Source organism: Alligator mississippiensis, chromosome 3 (genome assembly GCF_030867095.1).
Source record: "Alligator mississippiensis isolate rAllMis1 chromosome 3, rAllMis1, whole genome shotgun sequence".
Taxonomy (NCBI): Eukaryota; Metazoa; Chordata; order Crocodylia; family Alligatoridae; genus Alligator; species Alligator mississippiensis.
In genome coordinates this window covers 59877858-59905496 of record NC_081826.1, presented here as the reverse complement: position 1 = coordinate 59905496, position 27639 = coordinate 59877858, and the positions used below count along the sequence as shown (strand labels likewise).

The window sequence follows — 27639 nt, the reverse complement described above, 5'->3', positions numbered from 1 at the left end:
CATGAGTGCAGACAAGTGGAGTCCCAGGCGGTGTGGGGCACAGCACTCACCCCAGCCCCAACTGCAGCGGCCCTGGGAGTGGCTGACACCAGCTGCCTCCAGCCAGTGGGCTGCACTATGGTTCACCTGTCCCCACTCACCTCTGTTCTTGGGCTGCTCTGTGCCCTGGTGCAAACAGCTAGCATTGGCCACACCCAGGGCTGCTGCAGCAGGAGTTGGGGTGAGTGGGGACAGGCAGAGCCCTGGGGGGTTCAGGGAATGGTGCAGCCCAGCAGCTACAGGCAGCTGGTGTTGGCCACTCCCAGGGCTGCTGCAGCATGGACTGGGGTGAGTGCTGCACCTGCACCACCCGGGGCTCTGCTTATCTGCACTCACCCCAGCCCATGCTGGAGAGGCCCTGGGAGCAGCCAACACCAGCTGCCTGCACCAGGGCACGGCACAGCCCAGGAGCAGAGGTGAGTGGGGACAGGCGGAGCTCAGGTGCGGGGGACAGGTTCAACTTGATGCAGCCCAGCCCAGCCTGTTGGCACTGGCTGCTCCTGGGGCCGCTGCAGCCGGGGCTAGGATGAGTACTGCTCTGTTCCCTCTGCTTTGCTACCTTGTGTAACCTGGGAGTGGCACCCCTCTCCCCACCCCTTCTCTAGTCCCAGCCTCACTCCTGCCCTCACAGCCATGGGAACCTATCCCTATTTGTTACATTGTAAAGTGGGTTTGCTTTATGTGAATTTAATATCCAGGGGCCAAAAAAAACCCGTAGAAAAAAGAACAGAGCAACACATGCACGGGTAGTGCACACCACTGAAAAGCAGAGCTGGGATGTTCGGAGATGTGCTGTGGCTTCCAGCCAGGCTCTGCCCAGCAGGATCACCACTGCTGCAGCGCTAGGAGGCCACCAGGACTGCACAGTGCTGGCCCCAGCCTCCCGTGCTGACCCCAGGGTAACTTGCCTCATGCCAAAATGCACATGGCAAGGGTGTTGCCTGAAGACAAGTAGCTGCGGTTCAAGGTGCACTGCTGCTACTTGTCTCCTGGGAGCCAAATGGCCGCGCTCATCTGGATGTGGCCTCAGAGTGCAAACGAGGTTTGGCAGACTTGGGGAGGGAGGGTCGTGCTGTCTAGTTTTGTGGTGGGTTAGTCAGAGGGGTAAGATAGCCTGGTCAGGGTTCGGGTGGGAGATAAAAACAGCACTTCCCCAGGGCTGTGGAGAGTGCAGCCACTTTGCGGCTGTGCTGGGAATGCACGCGAACATTCATTAAATTGGATTAACCCATGATCATTTAAAGTTAGTCCTCATCTGATAAGAGCTAACCTTAGATCAGGCATGCCGTTTTTAGGGCACCTAAGCCCTGCACGTGCCTGCACACCTAACCATTTAGATGGCCCTGCACTTGGTTAGGGTGATCTAAATGTAATACTTGTACACACCTTCAGTTAACTTGAGTAGTAGATATATTGATGTGTTGTATCTCTGATGATTCAAGGTAGGAGTTGTGTTTCCAAGTAGTGGGATTTCTGTTTATTTTTTCAGTTTTGTTTTTCTTTTTAAAATTAAGAAAATTATTTTAATATTGAAAAAAATGACTGAAAGAATGTTATACTTCTTTATGTCATCCCCTTTGCCTACCTGGACATGAACCTACAAATGAGTAACAGCAGTTATGTTTGGGGCTTTAATAATCCCAAAAATCATCTTCACTCTCTGTGCATACTGTTTTAATCTCTTCATTAAAGTCAGCTGCTGTTCACCCCTAATTTGAAATACTAGTATCAGACACGAAGGCAACCTACCCATCACTTCCCAACATAATGGAAAAGCCCCCAAAAGGAACAGCTTTCATTTTCTTTATGATCTCCTGTGATTTGCAAGACAGTGCTTAGATAACACACAGGTTGAGATGAAGCACAAAAATCAATATGGTCACAGATTAGGAAAGAAAATGACAGACAGAACCTTACTATGGAACAGAAAACCTTTCCTTGGTTTTCACAAATGGAAAATTACCTTCCTTCCAACCCCCAAAAGGAGCATGAGCCGTCTTTTCAAAAGTTAGGAAATTTGAGGCTGTTTCTACTACCTTAATTTGGTCCACTTGTTTAGAAGCATAATGAAATACCCTGATTACCTGATTATATAGTTTTTTCCTATAGGACTTTTTCCTCATTAAGTGTGCAGAGTGGATCTACTCTGGGGATGAATCATGGATGTGTGGTAAATAAACCTATTATCTGTAAACCCCCTTCCTTGTCTGTTATGAAAGCTGAAAGGTGTGCTCTGAATGAGGAAAGGGACTGTGGAAGAAGATTGTTATAAGAGGGTTGAAAGTTTCCCTGGGAAACTGGATTCTTTCCCTGCCTACCACTGAGGTTCTGTGTGATACTGGGCAAGTCACCTAAACCAATATTTTCAGATGAGCTTGCTATTTGTGAGTACTTCATTTTCTGAGTAGTCAGAATTGTTGAAGAGAGTGCTCACAGCAGTAACTAAAGATATTTGGATAGGTGTTATTTGAAAGTATGAAGTGGTATAACAGTGCTAACTGTTAAACAGACCCTTAGACTCTTAGGATTTCCTGGTAGCAACCCCCCTCCCCTGAAGAAAAGGAGGTCACTGCACGTGAAAATAGCATGTGTGTAGCTTGTGCTGCTACTATTTGCTGCTGCAAGTGCATGCTCATGTGGACGTGGCCTCAGTGTCTCAAATTGAGCACCCAGAATTAGTGAATACTTTTTCTTTTACTTAGTACCTCAGTTCCTTAGCTACAAGGTGGGGATAATGATTCTCTTATCTCACAGGAGTGTTGTAAAGATGCATTCATTAAAGTTTGCAAAGTGCTTTGATATTAAGTGAGTCACCATAGAAACACCCTTGAAGAAATTCAAAACTTTGAAATTAGTGCTGGCTTTGTACGGTGTGTGCTGAACAATGCTAGAAGTCAAACATTGAATGAAGGCAATAAAAAGCAATGTAGATACATAAAACCCATACTGAATGAATCAGGGGTCCATTGGAAATGATATTATGTGATTATGTAATTAAAAAGCTGCATTCACATAAGAGAAATATATTAAAGATGCAGGGGCTGTCTTAATTCTGACTTTTTCTAACATGTCTTTTCAGCTTTAATGTTCTTCTAATGTTTTTATTTGGGGTTCTTGTTTTTCTTTTCTTTTTTTTTTCTTTTGGATATTTAACATGCATACCTATGTTGTCACTGCAAAGAAGGAAAATCTGTTCTATCAAACATTGCTTGCATTACATATTGTAGTTATTATTGTATAATTCTCCACTTACTGCAGTATGATGCTGATGAGCAATTGCATGGCATTATCTTTCTGGTACAGACTCCACAGTGGAATAGTCATACTTTTCACTTTCCCATGTCCGGAATCAGCATGTTGTAATCACGCTAACTGAGAAGCTGCAGGGCAATAAACTAAATGCTAAAGAAAAAAAACATTGCAATCCTTTTCAGTATCTAAAGAGTTCACTGTGAGTTGTTTAAAGCTTAGTTCAGAGTAGCTATTTAAATAATTTTAAAGCTAACCCTAAATGTGTAATTTTGTTTCCAAAAGCTTAAAGATTTGTGGGGGTTTTGAATGTACTCTATGTCAGTTAGAAAGGTGAAGATATTACACACTTAAAATAAAGATATTGATTAAATCCTTGTGATATGCACAGATAGACACACTCTTTTCTGCTCTGTAATAGTTTCATAGGAAAACTTTTTTTCTTTTTTTTCTTTACAGTTTATTAACAGAAAACCAAGAAAAGAAAGGCTTATAAAATAAGGTAAAAGAACCATAGTTGAGCCTTTTGGTTGAATGATAAGTAGAATACAGCAATATAAAGGAGGTAAAGTAAAAATAAACCTAGCTCTTACAGGATATTTTCATTTTTTTACTTTTCATTTTTTCAAGATACTGTACATTGTGATGTGCTAGGTTGTGAAATGGTAATGCTGAGTTTGTTCTATGATATATTGAGTCCAGTCCTCCATACTAAAGTTTATGGGAGCTTTACCTTGGCTTCATGATCATCAGACCCATTCCTGGCAAGTATTTTTTTTAACCTTTTGATAAAAGAAGAATTTACTGAAGCTTGAAGAGTCTTCCAGTAATTAAAGAGTCTTAGTAAAAAATGTTTTGTTTCGTTAGTGCTTTCACACAAAATCGGTAGCAGTTTAATTTTCCCAAAGCCATGCTATATCTGTGCTGTTTCAAAAGTAAAAAAAGGTGTGGTTCACAAGGGTTCCTTTTTTTTAAGTAATTTTATTAGACAATTTGCTTAAATCATAGGTAACTTAAATATTCTGATCAGCTGCTTCTTATGTGTTTTTGCTTAAGATTGTTAATACTGGGTGCATCTACATGTTCATTAATGCACAGGAGTTACTGCACTTTTAGTTTAGTATTCGCTTAATGAAGTAGTAGCTAAATGCACAGGAACTACAGTTACTGCACAGTAGTGTCAGCGCATGGGTTTTTTTTGTGATGCTTACTGTGCAGTAGCATATTAGCAAGTTTATTGCCTGGCAGCACAGTGTTATTATGTATAGCACAAACTATGTAGGTTATTAGTCTAAAGCCCAAAGGCTCATGATCATAGGTGACACATCGAGGGAGGGCACGGGGCGTGGGGGGTGGCATGTGCCCCCCCTGAGATTGGCCCTCACCGGCCGGGGAGTGAAGGGCGCTGTGCCCGCCTCCATTCAGTTAAGCGCTCCCGTGCGGCCTTAGCCTGGACTATGGATCATGTCTGTCCTGGGTTCGCGGATGGACCCCACAGGCTACCCCTGCTGATGTCAGGGGGGTCCCCTTAACTCGCCTGCCACGATTTGGGATGTTACCTCAGTGGAGGGGTTCCCCCTTGGGGCAGCCTCCCGGGTCGTCACGTTTCTCGGCGGGCACTCACGGGGCTCTGACCTCCCCTACACCCCGGCCACTCGCCATCTTGGGCTGCCGATCTTCGGGCCCCTTTGGTGTCTTCAGCTCTTCCCCCAACCTCTGCCCATGGCTTGCCAGCTGCGTGCCTGGGTCTTCGGGCCAGGTGTATGGTTGATGAGGTCCTCCGACCTGGTCCCTCCCACAAGACTCCCTATCGCCCTATACTAATCACCCTGTGACGTGCCGTGCCTATCCCACCACTGAGATAACTAAGGCCCCTAAACTACAGGGCCAGGAGGCCCAAAAGGGTGCCTCTGGCCTCTGGGCCGCATGGATTGCCCTGGGCTCAGGTTCCACAGCCCTGGCGGCTCATCCCACTGGGGTGTTGAGTCCCCACCTCTTCCTAAGGCCGCTGTGGGCCACGAAGGTCCACTGTCTGCCCCCACTTCGGTCTTCGGCCACTCTCTGGTGCGGCCCGACGAGGCCCCGTTGGACATGCCCCTTTGTTACCTCTTCTCCGAGGCTCCCGTGCAGGCTCACTCCTAGGTCTCAGCGCCAGCTTGCCCCGACGCTGCTCTCTCGGCTCCTGCCTCTGGTTCTTCCATGTGTGCTGTCGCTGGCTCCGCTGCAGGTGCAGCTGCTGGATCCCCTGTCGGCGTTGCTCCCACCTTTACTGCCGCCTCTGCTGCTGACATCTCTGCTGGCTTTCCAGCTGACTTCGCTGGCGGCATTAAAGCCAGCTTCCCTGCCGGCTCTGCTGTCGGCATTCCAGCCGGCTTCCCTGCTGGCTCTGCTGTCGGCGTCGCTGCCGACTTTGTCGGAGCCTCTCCTGGCTCTGCCCGCAGCTTCCCACGCTGCCCGGCGCGGCGGCTGATCCCCTCTGTGTGAGGGCTCTCCCCTCAAGCCTCCACTTGTCAGCCGCCCCGCTGCATTGTTGGGGCCGCTTTTTATCTTTCCCGGGTGGCGTCTCCCACCCACGCTGCTCGGCCGCAGCTGTATATACGTGTGGCTAATTACCCTCACCGGTGGTTTCACCGCGCGCCTCTCCTCCAGCTCTCCGGGCTCTGCGATAGGTAAGTGGGGCTCTCTTTTGGCCTGGGGTCCTCCTGCCACCCCAGCTCCCCTGGGACAGGCACGATGGCATGATGGCTGGTTTCAGCCCCTGAGATTGTTGGGGCACCAAGTGAAGCGTTGGTGGCACTTCCGGCAGCCCCCTTCCCAATCAGCGATCAGCTGCTGGATATCAGGAGGCACCAGTCACCCATGCTCATGATTTACTTCATAGTTCTGCTGCCTGTGCCCCAGCAAAGTAAACAGCATTTCAAGCCACGGTGACCCCACAGATCAGCACTGCTCAGTATGTATGTGTACTCGGATACCCACCACAAAGTATCAATGTGCTAATTAGCTGTCCAATCATGAGTGGAACCAGGTGTTCTTGTCATGGGTTCTGGGATGCTCCAACAATTTATGTGTAGATGAGGTGCAGAGCAGCCTGGTCTGGCTCTACCTCATTGAGGGTAGGGCCACACTAATCCTATGTGACAGGGTGAGAAAAGAGGCAACAGGGATTCTGGGTGAACTGATGGGGTCCTGTTTGGTTATGTTTGCCAGACATTTAAGGCTGATGAAGAAACAGGAATCATTGGAAACAGAAAAGAAAGATGCAGCTCAGCTGCGGGAGTGAAGAAAAGTTGAAATGCATTTAATGTAGTTGCTCACCATGACTTGTAAAAAGAGCAGTGCTGAGAGTTGATGTACACAATGGGTGCTACTATATATCTTATTCAGATGCGCTACGCTAACCTATCCTTGTATGTTTTCCTAATGTGGGCCATGTGTTTTATAGTTATTCTCAGTGCTGGCTGCATTTAATCAATTTCATAGTTTTTATGACTGAGCACATGCTGCTTTTGGCATCAGTTTAATGACAGGCATATGTATTTAATGAGTTCTCCTTGTATGCAAATATAAGACAAGGGGTTTTTCCCCCTATGCTGACTGGGGGAAAAAAACAGTATTTAAGTATTGTATTTAGTAAATTAGGTACATATTTTTCAACATGCAGTTTGTTGGGGAGAGCCATCACAAGGCATTTTTCCTCAGTTTGCATAGAGTAGAAATCCTCCAGAGGTGCAAATCTGCAGCTCATCCCACTTCCTGGATACTAGTGCCGTGGCAGTCTCATTGCACGGAGATGGGCAAATCTGGAGATGGGAGCTGGGTTACATTAAAAATCAGGAGAGAGGCACGTAATGGAAATATCCCGCTACATAGTCTTTGATTGTGATATGACATTTATCTTTGCGAATTAAGGTATCAGGTTTCTCTCATAAATGAAGATAAATGCTATAGGCTTAAGCTGTTATGTAAATAGGCACTGAGATACTTGGGGTTGCCTTAGGAGATCAGGAGGTAGTTGCATTCTTCAGTACTGAGTGCAAAATATGAAAAGGCAGAATCGTTTGAACTTCAGGCTGCGAAATAATTTTAGGTGATTCTGTGATACTTGGTTGTTGGTGATCAGCACTTAAACAGTAAATTCTGCAGCTAGTATATAATGCACTCATGTTTATCTTTGCATAGGTATGCTCAAATATAAATGTTATGTTGAGAAATACTAGTCGAAATGAGGTAACCTTTTGTCTTTCTTTGAGCTCACTGGGAATTGAGGCCCCTTAGTACCAGTACTGTGACAGGATTGGGTCTCTGTGTTCTTCACAAGAAGTAAGGCAGGAAATCTGTTAAAAATATACCTGGTACAGGCCCAGGTTTTTGGGGGGTTTTTTGGTTTATATTTGGAGCGTAGGACTGGATAAACTTACTGGGACACTGAGTCTAGTCTCCTGCTCTAACAGGTAACCGTATTATATATTCTGTTTACTAAACTGATCCAGCTTTATCTTTAAAATAATTTTGCTCCCACTACTCCTATAAGAAGGCTGTTCTATAACCTCATCAGTCTAATAGTTAGAAACCTTCTTCAGCTTTCCAGCCCGCATTTGTTTATGGAGAGTTCATACCTATTTGTTCTTGTGCTGATGTTGCCCTTTAATTTACATGGTTCTTCCTTTCCTGGTCTCTACCCCTCTGCATTTGTACACATCAGACATACTGCTCCTCAGTTTTGGTATTTACACTGTAATTGGGATCAAATTCTTGTTCTTACTCACACAAATACTTTTTTTAATGTGTTACTACACTTCAGAACGTGGCTCAGGCTCCTCATGGAGGTTGGGAGGGAAGTGGCCTTCCATTTGTGAAAATGAAGGGTAGATTTCCTGTTTCATAGTAAAGCTGACTATCATTTTCTTTTCTAATCCATGACCATATTAATTTTTGTGCTCTCTCACAATCAGTGTGTCATCTAAGCACCATAGTTTTGTAAATGACAGGAGATCATAGAGGAGAAGATGAGAGCTGTTTCTTTTATGGAATTTTTCCACTATGGAGGGAAGTTATGGTTAGGCTCCCTTTGTGTCTGATATCAATATTTCAGATTAGGGGTGAATGGCATCTGATCCTAATGAAGGGATTAAAGCAGTATGCAGAGAGAGTGAAGATGATTTGGGGGATTATTAAAGCCCCAAACATGGTGGTGGCTGGACATCATGTCCAGGTTGGCAAAGGGAAGCAAAAGGTTTCTGAGGAGCTAGAGATCAGTATGCCTGATCTATCCATATGCATAAATCAGTTCTTAGAGCAGAGTCATCTATAGCAACTATAAATCACTTAGTAGAGCAGAGTCATCTCTAAGCAGGCGGTGGTTAGCAGTAATTTCTGGCACTAGAACCTGACCAGTTACACTGGCAATGGAGCTGAACTATTTTTAGTTATGTGACATAGTCCTTCATTGATTAATGAGATTATACTTGGCCATGAATAATCCAATAAATCTGTTTCATGGATGATTGTAAAGTCTGGTTTTGTTGTGATTTGGAGAAAACCCCAAAAATTCTCTTGGAAAGGATGTGAACCCCAAGTCCTGCAGCATTTATTCTGCCAAGTGGGTAGGTCTGAAGAGACAAACTTAAAAGCCTGGACTCTCTGGCTTTCAGAAAAGCTGCAAATATAAAGTTCATTGCAAGATTCTAATTTGTTTTCTCTTCTAGCTTCAAGAATGGGGACATCCATCTAAAGAGGATCCTACCCAAATATTTGTACTCTCCAGTCTCATTCTTCTAAAGACTCATCCCTTTCAGAATGGCTGGAAAGGCTCCACCAGGGATAAACAAAAAGTCTTCAAGGTCTACCCTTTCCCTTCCACCAGAACCAGTGGAGATCATTAGGAGCAAATCTTGCTCCAGGAGAGTTAAAATAAATGTAGGTGGACTCAACCATGAAGTCCTATGGAGGACTTTGGATAGACTTCCAAGGACACGATTAGGAAAACTCAGAGACTGCAATACTCATGAATCTCTGCTGGAAGTGTGTGATGATTATAATCTGAATGAGAATGAATATTTCTTTGATCGACACCCAGGAGCCTTCACCTCCATTTTGAATTTCTACAGGACAGGTAAATTGCACATGATGGAAGAAATGTGTGCTCTCTCTTTTGGCCAAGAACTTGATTACTGGGGGATTGATGAGATATATTTAGAATCTTGCTGCCAGGCAAGATACCACCAGAAGAAAGAACAAATGAATGAGGAACTAAGGAGAGAGGCAGAGACCTTGAGAGAGAGAGAAGGGGAAGAATTTGATAATACTTGTTGTCCAGACAAAAGGAAGAAACTCTGGGACTTGCTGGAGAAACCCAACTCATCTGTGGCTGCAAAGGTAGGATAAAAAATATGTACAACAGCAAATTAAGAATGCATGATTTGTACATTTCAATTTCAGCAGTAACTTTTACTAAATACATTTCATATGAAGGACAAAAAACAAGAGTCCACATGTTGGCTCATGAATACACTTATAAAATATCTATTCCAAATCCCACTGAAATCAATGTCAGGGATCCTTGACTTCATTGGGCTTTGGATCGAGCCCCTTATGCTACACTTCATCTCTTTCTTTCTTTCTTTTCATTTCTTTTCTTTTTTTGCATTTAAACAAAAATGCACACGTAGCGACATTACATTTTCATCTAAATTTTAAGTACAAAGAATTAGTAACTTTCTTGCTTTAGAGCAGTTGTGTCTGGTTACAAGAAATGTTTCTTACTAATCCTACATATCTTTTCTTCAGTGTTAGTCTTGGTAATATGTCCATTGAAGACATTGTTTAGATTTAATATGGCTGTCACTCAGGACATCTGGTAAAAAGCATTGGTTGAATTGTCAAGGGTACCAACACCTAATATATCTGGGTGCTTTATGTATGGCAAGGATTGCATTAATATTATTTCTGAAAACAGATTTTGAGACCAAGAATTTGTTTTGTGCATGAAATATAGATATGAAAATTGCTGAGAGAAGGAATCAGCCTAATGAAATCCTGTCTCATTCCTGCCAACTTAAGACAAAATTTCTCCGATATGAAGGGGAAATTTGGACTAACTGCACCAGATTTTGGTTGTGTTCATTAAAATAAGATGCCTTTCACTTCCATGAATGGCACTGAATCAGAGGGACTATTTATGCTGTAATGTACTACTTGCTGTAACAAGCATCATCAGCATCTGTTCCTAAATAAGTAGCACCTCAGCTATTCTCCACAAAACCCTTTAGAACATTAAATGGCCACATACAACTTAACTTTGACTTTGCTGATTCCTTTTACTTGAGTTTTATTAGGTCTCCACCCCTTTCTTGCAAAGATACTAAAATGTACTAAGAGTGTTTCTATGGTAACACTTCTACAGTTTACTTAATAATTATTTTTTAATATTTAGACATTTTGAAATGGGTAGTAACTTTTATTTTAGTTTTTCTCTGTGACCGGTTTAATTACTATACATAGAAACTGATGTGTGGACAAGATGTATGTTAAGGTGACAAGAGTACATTGTAACTGCAGTATGCAGCTGACAAAAATGAGTGTCATTTACAATAGAAATCTAAGTGTGCTTTCAGATCTACATGTTGAGAGCCATATGCTACTCTCTAGTAGGAGGACCAAAAGGGAAGCAGATTGCCATAAATTATGTGAGAAGGGGTCATCCCATGGCACTATATATAAGTCTCTAGCCTTTCTGCAGTGTTTTTGTGGCACAATTACTATAAAGCCTGCTGGTTAAGGTTAGAATTAGGGACCAGCCTACATATTCCCTGTGCAATGTCCCTTACACAACCCGTTACCATCAAAAACTATGAAAAAGATGTATGTGGAAGAGGGAGACAGGGAGAGCCCAGCAGCAGTTGGTGTCCCTACCACCACTGAGTAGCAATCTCACCTAGGAGAACCACTCTAGCTACACACACAGCCTTGAGACATCCAGGATGTGATGTCACTGACCACATATCTTGCCACAGTGCTACCTCACGTGCCCCATCAGCTGTATACTTTTGAGGGGGAAAGGCATTAAACCTTCCTTATAAGCTCTTTTCTGTGTTGTTTCCAGATAGTAGAAAAGGATGTAGTGCTTAATAACAAGGTGAAATTAATATTTGCCAAAATATAGTGTAAATGAGAAATCAGGTTGATTATGCTGAACAGTTGGATAGGGCAAGAATAAAACTCCAGTTCTTTTCTTTAGAGTGTGTTATGTTCTTGTGGGGGGAGGGAGGGGGACATTTTTGGGTTTTTTGGTTTGTGAGCAATGGTGTATACCTAGAAAAAGTGGGCTTTTTATGAGTTCAACTCTATTCCCATTGATTTTTTTAGTATTAAATCCCCATGGACTTGAGTGACAACCAGGGTTAGGCTAATACTGAACTCTTTTGAAAATTTTAAGCAAAATACTTACATTGCTGCACTTTACAGATGATTGGATCTATTTGGAAGGGCATAGCAACACACTTATCTTTCCTAAAAAAGATTTAGCAGTATTCATTTAAGGTAGGTTCTGAAAATGCAGGTGACTGATTATTTTTACTAAGGGTGATGCACGTTTATGTTGCTTGCCTCCCTCTTGGTACTCTCATCTGATTGAACACAAGTCACAGAACACATTCTCTGATGGTATTTTGTTACAAACAGTTCATGTCATGCTTGTGTTTATGTGTACTCTGAACCCTATTTGTCTACTTTAAATTGCCTTCTGTTTGAATTAATGCTATTTTTTTATGATCTCAAGGTGGCCATGAGCATGTCACAAAGCATGTTATACAGAAAAAGTCTCTTTCAGTGATCCTCAGTAAATATACTGTATATAAATATTCAGTGGACTAGAATCTCCTAACAAATACTTGTATGTAAGCTCAGTAGAAGGCAGTAGAAATTGATTTTGATGTGGTTGCCTAATGTGTAGGAGATGAGAAATGGACCAATGTTCCTAGCCTAATGGAACATTGGCAAATGAATGGTCTCATAATAATCAAAATATACTGAAATCAGTATACATTATGCACTTAAATTCGATATGATGTCAGTTGGACAGGATGTTTGGATCTATGGTGTGATTCTCTTTTAAAGTACATTTATACTGACAGATTTCTGCTACTGGTTTAACGGTGTAATAATGTCTTCACGTTGCAAATTCTTAGTTAAGAAATTATTAGAAATAAGAAGCTTGATGCCTACCCAATAATCTCATTCCCTCTGTAAAATTAAATTGAACAATTGTTGTCTTTGAGGACCAAGTATCACAACAGCAGCATGCTATTTGTGTACTCAAGATGCCAAGCCCCAGGCTGGAGAAAACATGCTGAACCTCCGGGGAAAAAAGGCTAGATCATCCACTCATACAACAAGATCTGGCAGCTAATCTAAACAGCATTGGTATCAGCTTTGTAAGGAACGGTTTGTCTGCCTACCAGTTCAGAGGTGAAGCGACTCTTTAGAGAGGAAATAACAAAGTGATTTTTTTTGAGTGGAAAATCAAGAATATTATATGGAAATATTGTAATTTAGCCTAAATCGCTAAAATACTTCTAAAAACATGTCAGAAAAAGGATACTGCACTCATTTAGTCTGCAGAAGTCCATAATGTCATTTGGTACTGCATGGTACAAATAGAGTAGTTTAAAGCTATTTTTGTCCAAAAGATTAGGAATATGTGATAAATACTCAAAACTCAGTTTGGTTTTTGGATATGTGTGTGTTCATTAACAGGTGTCAGATGTAGTAACTTACTGTGAATGTGATCTGAATGTACAACAGTCATTAGTCATGTTAGTCTGAAGTCAGGTAGAAGGTAGGGTCTGCTGGCATTTGGTGAAGTAGGTTGTTGCCTACAAAAGCTCATGCCTTTTCAAAATTGTTAGTCTCTAAGGTATCCCCTGTTCTGCCTTCTGCCAGTTACAAGAGGCCAAATCCTGCAGTCCTGCCTGAGTCTTTACTAAGGCAAAACTCCCAATGAATTTAGTAGATCTTGTAGGATTAGAGTCTGTTTATGCTTTTTTCCTCGCTGGAGGGTTTATTTTCATGCATAAGCCCTGATCCACTAGAGTACTAAGTTGGATGTTGGGCTTTGAAGTACACAAGTAGATCTGCTTGGGGAATTTAGAGATGTGGGATAAAAAACTGCTCTGAACAGTGCAGGGCCTCTAATCTGGCATCTTTCTTATCCTGAAACACTGCCCTAACCACTAGACTATCGATTAAGAGAGAGTGTCTCTTCCGACTCTCAGACACTCCTCAGAAGTGACTGGAAAGTGTTGGACCCAAAAAACTTCTTGAATTGAACGTCTCAGGTTTTAATCTGACAAAAGTCAAAGGGACATGACTCTATTTAGTGAAAACATTTAAAAGGTTTTAGTTTTTATTCCAATGCAGAATGAATACAGACTTTGAACCCTTGTGGAAATGAGGCATGAAGCATCTGGATAATACCATATAGCTGTCTAACAGGGGTAGTCCTATAGATTTCAGTGGAAATTGCTTTCTTGCTCACACTTCAGCACCTGTGTAAGCACCTCACTGTATCAGGATCTTAATGCCTTGGCACGGTTGTGTTGTACTGTTTTGGGCTGCTGTTGAAAAAGAGAAAAAACTCAGAGCCATTCTACCAATTATTAAGAAACAAATAAACAAACAGCTTTAATTCTGGTTATAGGGCATAAATCTATGAACTATTGTCCATTTGGTCCTGGTTTACAGAGTTAAAGAGTCTGATTCTCATTTTATACCTTCTTTTTGTGTAATTAAATTACACAAAATGAGATTGGAATGAGGCCTATATTTTCTTGCTGGGATTTAATGTAATAAATAAGTGGAATATGTAAGAGGAAGAGGGAGCCTACTTTTGCCTAAAGATATTTAAAAATTAGTCTATCAGTCTTCTTTCAGAACTAGTAAATTGCATATCAGTATATTGAACACCTGACTGCCTAGTTGTAATTAAATCTTTGCTGGCTTTTTCATACTAAATTCATTTTTTGCTGTTCTTTATTGTAGCTTGGCTATTTGAAATCAATTGTAGGATAACATGTCAAAGGCTGATCCTTTTTTGTACAAGTCCCTTCTTGTACAAGTAATTCTTTGTCACATGAATGTTCCCTTTGAAGCCCTAATGTGACTATTAGTCAGTCAAGTATAAAAAGCTAGTTTATATGAGTGAAGCCAACTAAAAATTACTAGTCAGCCTTACAGTACCTTTAATTTTTCCATGACTTCTATTGACTTCCAGACACAGAAGGCTAGAATATTCTTTTGGGCTATGTGGCATGCATGCTTTTTCCTTTCTTTTTAAGGTAATTTGAAACTGTAAGAGTTTTTTAAAAGTATTTTATCAGTAATTCCATCTCCCTGATCTAGTTGCTCCCTTGTGCTCTCTCTCATGTACGCATACGCATTCTTTTTTAAATCTTTGCTGTGATTTGAATGTGTCCCTTGGGAATATCATAGTAATTTATCAGCTGCTCATTGATTATATAATATAATTGTCCTCCAGCCCTTAGTTGAAATTGGAAAGCTGCATGCTATTTGTTCAGGACTTAAATTTGGTGCTTAAAAAATCCCTATTAAAATGAACAGGAGAGGAATTAGGATTGAATTCGAACCCAAAACATTTACTGAGCTGCAATATACATCATGGCTAGACTAAGCAAATCCACTTGTACGGGCTTCTCCCCAGCAGAAGACTCTTCCATTATACATTTGGGGCCTGATTCTCATTCTTTCTTAAATCCTTTCCACACATATTTTGCATCTATTTTAAGGCCCCTTTATACTATTGGAGTAGAGTAAAATGGAACTTTGTATAAATGAGAAATCAGGTCCAGCTATTTTCTAGGCCTTTGGAATGAATATGGATGTCATATAAAATATGAGTGCAATCCTTTCCAAATCCATCATAACTGAACCTCCTGGTTGTCAGGCACAATATTTACTCAATAGCTGAACCACTTTAACATTACATCATTGATTGCAATAGTGTCTACTTGAATTTATAATCTATGCATGTTGTACTCCAGGCAGCCACTAAGTTTGTTGTATGTAGTGCAAAGGAGAATTAACATGCAAGAAACAGAAGAGTATTAGCAAATTAATATTTCTATTGGAGATGTTGGGTATACTGTTCAAATGGCAGAAGAAACACCTGTTTTACATCTTGAGTCACAAACTGTCCTTGCTCCTTCTGGATTTACTTCTGTCCCAGTGTTTACAGCATTCTATATCAGCTTGATCTTGTCAATAATTCCAGTATGGTCGCTATAACAACAGCCTATATTTCTGTGTACTTTCTTATCTAATGTTAGATTTGGATAAAGGAGATAGGGAAATAAGGTTTGTCTCTTAAAGGAGTAGGTATCTTTCTGTGCTAAGTGAATTTTCCGTAAGAGTTTGGGTACTTCAGGATCTTCCAGCTTTTACAGAGAACAAGGGTTTTAATAGTTTTGGGGGTTTTTTTGGCCAAAGAAGGTTGGAACTTCTATTGACCTCCAGTTTCTGGTGCACTAACTAGAAATTCTATCATGAAACGGCATTTGAGTCACTTGTGGCCTGTATCTAAATAGATTGAGTGTTCTGGTATCATTGACAATGGTATTATTCTTGTCTTTATTCCCAGTACCATTGCTTTAAAGACCTACAACATCCCAAACTGAAGTTATGGGAAAGCAGGTGCATGATTAATTTGGAAAGTAGGAAGAATGCCATGAGTTGTAGGTATTTTTGCACCACTCTATCCTTCATTTTAATCCTGACACTGCCCATTTTTCGTTACAAGCAAATCTAATTTTCTTTGCAAACCTTTAATGGCAGTCAATGTGACTGTAAGACAAAGAGATTATATTTGATGCCAGGAATTAAATTTTAATAACTAAAGTATTTTACTGTCTCAAAAGATAAGTGAATGTATTGCTTTTCCAATAGACATCATATCAAGGATCACATAGATTGGCAGTAGCTAATTGATCTTGTTTTAAAAGCCTGTGTATGCTGACTACTGAGTTGGTCATTAAAAGATTATTTACCTTCTGTATTTTTTGCACAAAGTATCACATAACTAATGATTCAGCAGTCTGGAGCAGCATAAATATCACAGAAATAAGACACTACTATTTAACCTACCATTGTTTGGAGTTGTTTTAATATCTCCATTTATCTAAGGGCTCCTTGATGATGCCTGCAATGTGCTTTAAGTTTTTCTCCCAGGTAGAATTTACAAAAAATCTGGTATTGCACTTCAACAAGTAAAATGAAATAAAATGTCCTTAAAAGTAATCTGCTGGATATTGACAGTTAATTTTTAGTAACTCAAATGTTTAGATTATGAAAGCTACACCAGGGGCAGAATTAGAATGAGCCAGACCTAGACAATATTACTGACTTCAAACAGCTGCATCAAGGAAATATCCCATTCGTTATATGTGCAAAAGGGAAGGGATTGTTTCCATTATAAGTTATGAAAAAGGAATTAATTGCTGTGCCAATTCTTAGTTGTTAATACCTCCAATGGAAGCCACACTTCCTTTTCCTGTCCATTAAAAAGGACTTAATTATGAATCTTGTTAAAGAGGAATAAAAAGAAGGATAACTAGGGGAAAAGGGCTTCAACTCTTTTTCATGCTTGTGCTAAACCATGGTCTGTGTTAATATGGCAGAACAGAACTGCCTACACACCGTGTTTGGGTCTCCCTCAGTGCACAGTCAGGAGCTTTCTCTATTGCAGAGAAGTGCACCAGATTTAGAGCAGAGATTACCTGTTAGTAAGTCAGTTTATGATCTGAATTTGGGTAGCCCATTTGATAAAGCAGTACGTTACTTGACAATTTTTGATGCTGGTCAATTGACCAGTCAGTTGACATTATTTGACCAATCAGTTTACTAGTTTACCAATCCTAATTGTGCCTTCACTAAGGGGCCTGCCACACGCCCTAAATTGCTGTGCTGCCCTTTCATTAGCAGTTGTTGTATTGTGTTCTCTTGGCCATGTTTGAAAAAAGTTCATTAATATTAAGAGATACTTAACAATTGCACTGAATTATGTGAGGCTGATATTAATTATAAGATCACCAGTGGTAAATCTGCTCTAAATTCTGCATACATGGAGTATATTAAGAAATGTAGACTACCCAGAGGAAGTCCTTGAGTGCTGTTTTCTTGCCTTTGGGTTTCTGATTTATCTGCAGGATGGAAAGCAGCATAAGTAGATAAGACAACTCCCAAATATCTAGAGCCCTACCAGATTCATGGCAGAAGTGGGCTGCGCTGAGGCTCCTTTAATCTTGCAGGTTATCGCTGTGCGCCCCACCACTGATTAGTGGAAGGGCCCTGCTTGCAGCCCACTCCTGATTGTCAGGAAAGCAAAACCTCGCGCTGTTTTTGCCTCCCCGCTAGTCAACAGCAAGCAGCAGGGCCACTGGGGCCCCTCAGCCAGTCAGATTTGGGGAGGCATAAATATTGTCATGTTTAAAACAGTGGTTTTTGCTTCTCTGCCAATCAAGTGTGAGCTGCAGGCATGGCCCCTCCACCAATCAGTGGTGATGGGGAGAAGGAGCATAGGGAAACCTACAAAATCAAAGAAGCCACAGTACAGCCCACTACCACTGTGAATCTGGTAGGGCCCTGCAAATAACTATTCAGGCAAAGAGATTTTCATATTTTTCTTATTCTAGCAATATTGTGACATGTGCTGTGACGCATGTTGGAATTTTTCTTTTTGATGGGTATATTAAATGAACCTCGTTATTTCTTGGGAGCAATTATTTCTCTGGAGTATTTGAGGGCGGGCATCTGAGACTCTCACAACTGTTTTTAAAATGCTTAGTGAGGAAAGCAGTATCCCAAGAGAGCCTTTATGTACAGAGGCTACAGTCTGTTCTTTATGTGAATTAGTAATTCCAATTTTGGAAGCTATGCACACATATCAAGGCCAGATTGTCAACTGGATTAAATCTGTGTAATCCTATTGGAGTCCTTTGAAGCTTCACTGATTTGCACTAGCTGAGAATCTGGCCCAAGTTCAGATGCAAGCCCTAAATAAGAAGTTTGGTTTGGTATATAAGGCTTTTGCCATATTTACAGAGGGCATTTTATGTCTGCGTTAAATTATGATAGATGTGATGTGTTTTTCAGTAGTTTCAAGAAGCGGAGGAAGGAGAGCAAGTTATCTTAAAGAAGCACAGTTTGCTGCTGGATCAGTGAAACTATGATTAAAAAACTATTCCCTAATTACAATTGTAATAAGGACTGGTGGGGCTTCTTGTCACAGGCTGCTCACATGTGAATATTGACCCTGACAGATAAACCCATTTGTAACAATAACTTCAACAATTTTTGCTTTAAATTCAGGTTTGCTTACATAAGCGTTGAGAAGAAAGGGGTCCTATAAGTGGCTTGCTTTGAGGATCTTGTCCAATCACTCAGTCTTATCTGTTGGCTGAGTTTTCTCCTTATTATTGACAGTTGTTATTTTTATTCTAAAGAAAACAGATGAGCCTGAACATGTATATTAGATCTGAATGCCCCAAGATTCTGAGGAAACTGTGGCTCCAAATTATGGGATAGCCTTTGCTCTAACTGTAGCTAAGGTTGGATCGATCTGGACTGAGCTTGGAGGATCCTGTTTATCTCCATTCAAAAGAACTAGAGGTACGCTGATATATCAGTCCATGTCAGATTGGCACTGATTAAAAGGAAAATTAATATTATCAACAATTGGCTTTTTTTGGCCAGTGTAGCTGATAATGTCACTGATAAATGCTGCGTGCATGCGGCCAGGAATGCAGCTGGGTAGCTTGGAAAGCAGCATCTGACCAGTAAGTCTGTAGGAGGCAAGGAGCATGGTGAGGGGTGCAGCTTGAAGCCCCCACAGCGAGGGAGGGAGTGGGGCAGGGGCAGGCGCTGCCCAGCCAGAGCAATGAATGCAACCTTGGGAATGAGACGGAGTGGTGGACAGCTTGTATGGGGGGAGGCGCCAAGGAGTGGGAAGAGGAGGTAGCTCCCTGCCACTGCATGCACCCCTGGGGGAGATATGGGGGGGCATGTACCCCCTGAATTTGTGAGGCAAAGGCAAGTTTCCTGCTGCGGACTCAGGGCAAGGGTGTGTACCAGCCTCTTACTGGTGGCGGGGAGGGCTGGGCCAGGTTTGTGCTGGGGGCAGACAGGGGTAGGTGCTGGCACTAGGAGGGGTGGCTATGGGGGGGTTATGGTGAATTTTGGGGTGGATTTAGCCCATTCCATGGCCACCCTACCCAGTGCCATTGCTGCCCACCCCAAGTACAGCTCCGGCCCAACACCTTCACTGGGAAGAGTCTGGCATAGCCCATGGCCCTGAGCCCACATCGGGCAGCCCGCCCTCACCCTGTACACAAATTCATGCCCCCCCATGCCACCCCCAGGGGTATGTGCAGTCGCAGGAGGCCATCCTTCCTCTCCACACCCGTAAACTCCCAGACTACCTGCCCACGGTTCCGTTCCACTCCCGGGGGTGCATTCACCACCCCAGCTGGGCAGCACTGCCCCTGCCCTTGTTCCTGCCTCACTCTCTCCCTCGCTGTGGGAGGCTCCGTTTCCCCCCCACACACACCCCTTCCTTCCCCCATGGCTCTTCCCCTCCCCACCCAGACTTATCAGCTGGATGGTGCTCTCCAAGCTGCTGGGATGCATATCAGCTATTGGATGAGTATTGGCCAATATGACTGGCTAATAATCGGCCATCAATATTGGCGAAAAAATCTTTATCATTGTACCTTTACTAAAAACATGTAAAGCCTAGTGCTTGTTACAAATGACATGACATTCATTAGCCTCCTGCATGAAATCTCATACTGCACTAGACTAAAATATAACTTGCTTGGATTATATAAGATATTCTGTTCTGTCTTCTAACAGCTAAGTCAAATAAAGCCCAACAGCATCAAAGTTCATAACAATAATACTGCGAAGCAAGTTCTTCCTTAAGGCGGTAGTGAATTTCACTGCAGGATGCTGAAGAATGTTGTCACCCACCCAGCTTTGAGTGTTTTCATAGATTCATAGGTTCATAGATATTAGGGTTGTAAGGGACCTCAGTAGGTCATCGAGCCCAGCACCCTGCCCTGGGCAGGAAAGAGTGCGGGGGTCAGATGCCCCTAGCTAGGTGCTTCTCCAGGCTCCTCTTGAAGACCTCCAAGGCAGGGGAGAGCACCACCTCCCTTGGAAGCCCATTCCAGATTCTGGCAACCCTTATACTGTGGTGAAGTTCTTTCTAATGTCCAATCTAAATCTGCTCTCCGTCAATTTGTGGCCATTGTTCCTAGTTACTCCAGAGGGTGCCCTGCTGCCCTCCCCTGATGAATCTATAGGCAGCCACAAGATCACCTCTCAGCCTTCTGTTGCAAAGGCTGAAGAGATCTAGGTCCCTCAGTCTCTCCTCATAGGTCCTTGCCTGCAGGCCTCTGACTGTATGAGTGGCCCTCCTCTGAACCCTCTCAAGATTCTCCGCATCCCTCTTGAAGTGTGGCGCCCAAAACTGGATGCAGTACTCCAAATGCGGCCTGGCCAGTGCTGCATAGAGGGGAAGCATCCCATCCCTGGGCCTATTCATTATGCATCTGCTAATGCATGATAAGATGCGGTTAGCCTTGTTGATCACTTTGTCACATTGATGACTCATGTTCATCTTGGAGTCAGCTATGACTCCAAGATCACTTTCGGTTGCTGTGCTGCTGAGAAGGTCATGCCCCAGCCTATAAGTGTGTTGGTGGTTCTTTTTGCCCAGGTACAGCACTTTGCACTTGTCTTTGTTGAACTGCAACCTATTTTGTTCTGTCCATTTTTCCAACCTGTCCAGATCTGCCTGGATCCGTCCCCTACCTTCTGGTGTGTTAACTTTGCTCCATAATTTGGTATCATCTGCAAACTTGGACAGGGTACTCTCCACACCCTTGTCCAAGTCACTGATGAAGACATTGAAAAGTACTGGTCCAAGGACCAAGCCTGCAGGACTCCACTGCCCACATCTTTCCAGATGGATATTGACCTGTCAACCACCACTCTCTGGGTGCGACCCCTAAGCTAATTTACCACCTACCTGACCATGTAATCATCTATATCACAGCCTGTTAGTTTATTTACGAGAACAGAATGAGATACTGTATCAAAGGCCTTCTTAAAGTCTAGGTAGATGACATCTACCTTGACTCCTGTGTCTAAGCATTTTGTGACCTGGTCATAAAAAGAAACAAGGTTAGTCAGGCAGGATCTACCTGCAGTGAATCGGTGCTGATTTCCTTTCAGCATTATTGCCCCTCCTGAGCTCCCACAAATGTGATCCTTAATGATTTTTCCCAGAGTTTTCCCAAGGATAGATCACTTATCTTTCATTGAGGCCTTCCTGATGCAACCACAAAGGTTGGATACTGCTTAAAATAGCCTAGGTATAGCACATGCCAGAATTATCCCAAGGGCAGCTAAGTAATAGAAATACAGTTCTGGATATTGTTGGTCACTTGCAGGATGCCCTCCTGGATGGGAGGGGTGGTGATGTTCCTGGCATCTTACAACTGTCAGTTCAAATTTACTTGTAATATTACCATGTGGTGTTATAAGAGAACTGAGACAATCCTAAATCGGAATTAATTGCTTTCCCCCACCCTAGTTTTCTCTAAAAACAATTTTGTTCGTGTGGCATTAAATTAAGGCATCAAAAGTTTTGTGTTAAACTTGTGTTTTACAGACTTAGTCATATTTTCACATAGCTTACTTCCATAGGACTGTAATTTCTGCTTTATATTTACTTAATGAAAGTTCCTGGGAAGATCAATTTGTTCTAATATAGTGAAATATATTTCTGTATGTTTCCTGAAGAACAGTGTGTCTTTATTCATACAGACTAAATTTGAAGACATTAGTTAGTTTGCCGATTCTAACAGATCTGTTCAGCATGCAGATATAGACTAGTATCCAGTATATGTCAGGTTTGTTTTGGGGAACAACATGGAACTTGCTTTCAATCTGTGTTCAATATTTTTACAAAGCATAATGTATATGATGGCATTACTTCTTAAAAATACAGCCTTACTCTTCTTTAAACATTTCAGATATAAATCCCAGTATAAGCTATGCAAGCTCCAGTTTAAAACCTATTCCAAATGCTTGTAGCTCTCAGTTCACTGTAGACAAATTCTTTCTGATCCTAATGTGTTAAAGCATTAATCTTAAGCTCACAGAAGTCCATAGAAAGACTATCTGAACTTCAGTGGATTTTGGATTGAGCTGCATTTAATGAGAAAAAGTGCAAGGCATTGAAATATGGTATTTAAAAGGAAAACAAAAATGTGTCTCGGTCCTCTTTTGCTGAACTCTCCAAACTGTTTTGGAGTTCAGAGGGTTTGGATGTACAAAGAAATCAGGTTCAAATGACATCAGTCTGAAAAGCGTTGAGTACTCTGGCAAAACAACTTAAGCATATTTAACTATAAGTACATCAGTATTCCTGTTGGCACATCACATACACATCACATAGAATGCGGAGACTGTGATCTAAAGCCAGTGGAAGTACATATATATTAAATAAGTATTTGCAGGATCACAGCCTGAGAAACAAGTGATAGATGAACAGCACTCTCGGCTTTTAATTTAAGTCCTTCTGGAGTGAGCAAACGGGGACAGCAAACAGGGCAGTTTGCAAACAGTTTGCTGGGAGGAAGAGGAGCCAGGCCCCAGATCCTGCTTCTGGAAGGTAATTTAGATAGGGTTGTCTGTGTGTTTGGCTTGGCAAGTGTTTATTTGTTTGGCTGGGCATTTGGGTGGGTGCTCTCAGCATCTGGTGAGTGCTGATAGCTGAGTGATTGCTGCTATGTCTGACAAAAGCCTTAACAAGGGGGTGGAGCCAGTCCAGGGCCTGGAGAGTATAAAAGGAACCTTCCCCAGGGACCAGGGAAGAAGAGAGTTGGGACAGCAAACAGGGAAGTGTGCAAAGAGTTAGCAAGTCAGTTTGCAGCTCCTCTCTTTGAAGGGGAGCCTTTAAGGTAAATTCTTTTTTGGATTAATAGCTAACCTACATATTTAATGTAAGTAGCTAAAACTCAGCAGTTAGATCAATACTTAAGTCACTTTTTTAACTAGAGACCAGAGTGAGTGGAGAGTTTGCCCCAAACTCTCTCTCACCTTCCTTCACTGTAAGCCTGGTGAGAGGAAGTAAGTTAGCAGGTAAAATGGAACCTTTCAGGACCAAGGAGCAGTGAACAGAGCAGCTTACAGGGGATTTTTCTAGGGAAGGTCTGCTTAGAGAGAGGGGCAGGAAGAGGTAGGTGGCAGATTTAAGAGATCAATGAGATAGAGGACATCACAATCCCAGAGTCACTGCCACTGTCAATTCTTCCTCTCCTTGCACCTGTGAAAGTCTCTCTCCAGACAGGACTGCTTATCATTGAGGCTTCCACCCAGGTCCTGGCTTGACAGTGTGGGGACTGACTGCAGCTTGCAGGTACATGCAAGTGACAGCCAAGTGGGGGATTTCCTGTGATATGAATGGTGCCTCCTGGTGGTGACCCTCAGAGAACTGCAGGAAGAGGTGGTGAGGCTCCGAACCAGTGGTCTTTGATTCAGTGCTGAAGGAGACCTCTAGGACTGCAGAGGAAGGATGCCAGAGGCAGTGCTGGAGAAGAAAGAGGAAATGGACTATGGAAGCTTGGGATCTTTGGCAGAAATCAGAAGTCTTTATCCCCACCTGCAGCAGTTTGCCTGGAGAACAGACATGGAGCCCTAGCAACAGAAGAGAAGGAGCATGTTCTGTCAATAGAAGCCAGGCCAGGCATCCCCAAGCTCGGGAAGATAGAGACCACTGACGCCAAGTGGCAGTTAGCGACTCCCTTCTAAGGAGATGGAGGGATCCATCTGCTGGCCTGACTTATTGTCTTAAGAATTCTTCTATTTACAGGGCCCAGATCCAAAATGTCATGGAAGAATTACCAAGGCTCATCTGGGCCTCGTACTATGCTATGTTGCTCATCCATGTGGGCACCAGTGATACTGCTCACCATGAGCATATCAAAAGTAACTACAGGGTGCAAGGGTGAAGGCAGGGGCCTTCTGGCCAAGGGGAAGGGCCTGGGCAGAGGTGAAACACATCCTGCATATCAGTGCATGGCTGCACAGATGGTATCACCATCAGGGCTTTTGCTTCTTCAACCACAGGATGTTGTTCGAAGAAGAAGCATAGCTAGGAAGAGATGGGATCCACCTGACAAAGAGAGGGAAGCACATCTTCACAGTCAGTTTTGCTAACTTGGTGAGCAGGGCTTTAAACTAGGTTTGCTATCCTGAGATAAGTGGGGCAGTGGGTGATCCGGAGGAAGCACAAGGAGGAGGGGGCAACAGAGGAGGCCTTTTCATTCTTCCTGAAAGTAGGGATAATGGCTAGTTACCTCAGATGTCTGTACACAAATTCATGGAGCCTGGGATACAAGCAGGAAGAATTGGAAATCCTTACCCAGTCACAGAACTATGATGCAATTGTAATAACAGAGACTTGGTGTGATAGTTCGCGTGACTGGATCACTGTCATGGAAGTGTATAAGCTGTTCAGGAAGGACAGGCAGGGGAGAAGAAGAGGAGGGAAGTAGGGCTCGAAGTGACCTTGAGGGTCATCTAGCCCAAACCCCCTGGCTGAGGCAGGATCATCCCTATTCAAACCATCCAGCACAAACCATAATGTAAACTCTACATAAAACCAACAGAGTAAGGATCCTTCAGAAAAACAGACTTTGCCCATCAGTTCCCTGAGTGAGTCAGGATCCCCTGGGAAGCGCATCTCGGGGAGGGGGAGGAGTCCAGGAGAGCCGGTTGTATTTTAAAGAAACCTCACTGAGAGTGTAGGAACAAACCATACTGATGCACAGGAAGACTAGAAAGTATGGTAGAAGACCAACATGGATCATCAGGGAACTCTTCAAAGAGCTCAAACACAAAAAAGGAAGCTTACAAGTAGTGGAAATTTGGACAAACAACTAAGAAGAAGTATAAGAGTATTGCTTGGGCATGCAGGGATGAAATTAGGAAGGCTAAAGTGCAATTAGAATGTCAGCTAGCAAGGAATGTGAAGGGCATCAAGAAGGGTTTCTCCAAGTATGCCAGCAACAAAAGGAAAATCAGGGAAAGTTTGGATCCCTAACTGAATGGGGGAGCCAACCTGGTGACAGGTTACATGGAGAGGGCTGAAGTACACAATGACTTATTTACCTCAGTCTTCCTGGGCAAGGTCAGCTTCCAGACTACTGTACCTGGCAAAATTTGGGGAGTTGGTGGCAAAAGAATAGGTTAGGGACAATTTAGAAAAGCTGGGCATGTACAGGTTCATGGGGCCGGGTGCGATGCAGTGTGATTTTTATAGCTGCTGGCCATTATCTTTGAAAACTCATGGCAATTGAGAGAAGTCCCAGATGATTAGAATAGGGCAAATATAGTGCCTATCTTTAAGAAACAGAAGAAAGAGGATCTGGGGATCTACAGACTGGTCAGCTTCACCTCATTCCCAGGAAATATCATGGAGCAGGTCTTGAAGGAATTTGTTTCTAAGCACTTGGAGGAGCAGAAGGTGATTAGTAACAGTCTGCATGGATTCACCAAGGGCAAGTCATCCTAACCAATCTGATTGCCTTCTGTGAGGAGATGACTGGTTCTGTGGGTGTGGGGAGAGCAGTGAATGTGATATACCTTGACTTTAGCAAGGCTTTTGATATGGTCTCTCATAATATTCTTGCAAGCAAGCTAAGGAAGTATAGGTTAGATGAATGGACTGTAAGGTATATAAAAAAATGGCTGGACTGTCAAGCTCAAAGGGGATTAATCAATGGCTCAATGTCTAGTTGGCAGCTGGTCTCAAGTTGAGTGCCCCTGGGGTCAGTCGGAGGGCCAGTTTTATTCAGTATCTCCATCAATAAGAGATTGAGTGCACCCTCAGCAAGTTTATGCATGATACCAATATGGGTGAAGTAGCAGATATGCTCCAGGGTAGGGCTAGGATTCAGAGAGACCGCAACAAATTTTATGATTAGACCAAAAGAAATGTCCTGATGTTCAATAAGGATGAGTGCAAATTGCTGTACTTCAGATGGAACAGTCCCATGCACCAGTACAGGCTAGAGACCAACTGGCTAAGCAGCAGCTCTGCAGAAAAGGACCTGGGTCTTATAAGATGAATATGAGCCAACATTGTGCCCTTGTTGTGAAGAAGGCTAACAGCACACTGAGCTGCATTATTAGGAGTATTGCCAGCAGATCCAGGGAAATTATTATTCTCTGCTGTTCAGCAGGCCATATCCCCTCTACTTAGAGGCCACATCTGGAGTGCTGTGTCCAGTTTTGGGCCCCTCACTACAAAAAGGACAAATTGGGAAGAGTCCAGCAGAGGGTAGTGAAAATGATTAGAGGGCTGAGGCACATAACTTCTGAGCGTAGGCTGAGGGAACTGGCTTATTTAGTCTGCAGAAGAGAAGACTGAGAGGGGATTTAATAACAGCCTTCAACTACTTGAAGGCTGGTCCCACTTTTCTCAGTGGTGACAGATGACAGAACAAGGACCAATGATATCAAGCTGCAGCAAGGAAAGTTAAGGTTAGACATTCGGAAAAAACTTTCTCACTAGGAGGGTGGTAAGACAATGGAACAGGTTACCCAGACAGTTTGTGGAATCTCCATCCTTGGAGGTTTTTAAGACCTAGATAGATAAAGCCTTAGCTGAAATGTTAGAGTTGGGGATGGTCCTGCTTTGAGCAGGGGGTTGAACTAGGTGACCTCCTGAGGTCCCTTCCAACCCTAATTTTCTATTAGTCTGTGACTTTTTACAATCCTTTTTGCAAGTATGAGCCTATTGTATTGTTGTCTGTTATATTTCATTATATTTGACTGAAAATAGGAGTACCACAATGTATGTTTCAAGAAATAATTTAATTCCTCTGTAGATACAATTTTTAAGGCCAAGTAGTATGTTTTGATGATGGAATTTGATTAGAGCTTGAACTATTTAGATTAGTGCTCTTGAAAATATAAATAGGACTTACAGATTTGAAAGGATAAGAATGCTTCTTCAGATGGATTCAGAATCTAAATTTGGACTCCTCCACTTTACTAAATGATGTATGAGAGCATTAAGTAAGAAGGAAGAAGAGTAGGATGGAGAGTTCTACACTGATATCTACTGTCAATGTTCAGTATTAAGTAGATTAAAATCTGAGAAAAATCTCAATTCATCCTTAATAAGAAATAGTGTGAGAGATAGGTGCCTTTCTGTTGTTTCTTTTGCTAACGACAAAAGTAATAAAACATGGAATGAAGCTA

At 42.6% G+C, this 27639-nt stretch overlaps 1 protein-coding gene across 2 annotated transcripts in view; it reads left to right on the top strand.

The window, feature by feature from the left end:
- The window catches only part of KCNB2 (potassium voltage-gated channel subfamily B member 2), a 356221-nt gene that overhangs the window by 23251 nt on the left and 305331 nt on the right, over window positions 1–27639 (top strand). For both annotated transcript variants that reach the window (XM_059723982.1, XM_019498719.2), the window contains exon 2: window positions 8997–9666. In XM_059723982.1, coding sequence (XP_059579965.1) covers window positions 9088–9666 — 579 coding nt within the window. In that variant the 5' untranslated portion in view covers window positions 8997–9087. The remainder of the gene's footprint in view (window positions 1–8996; window positions 9667–27639) is intronic.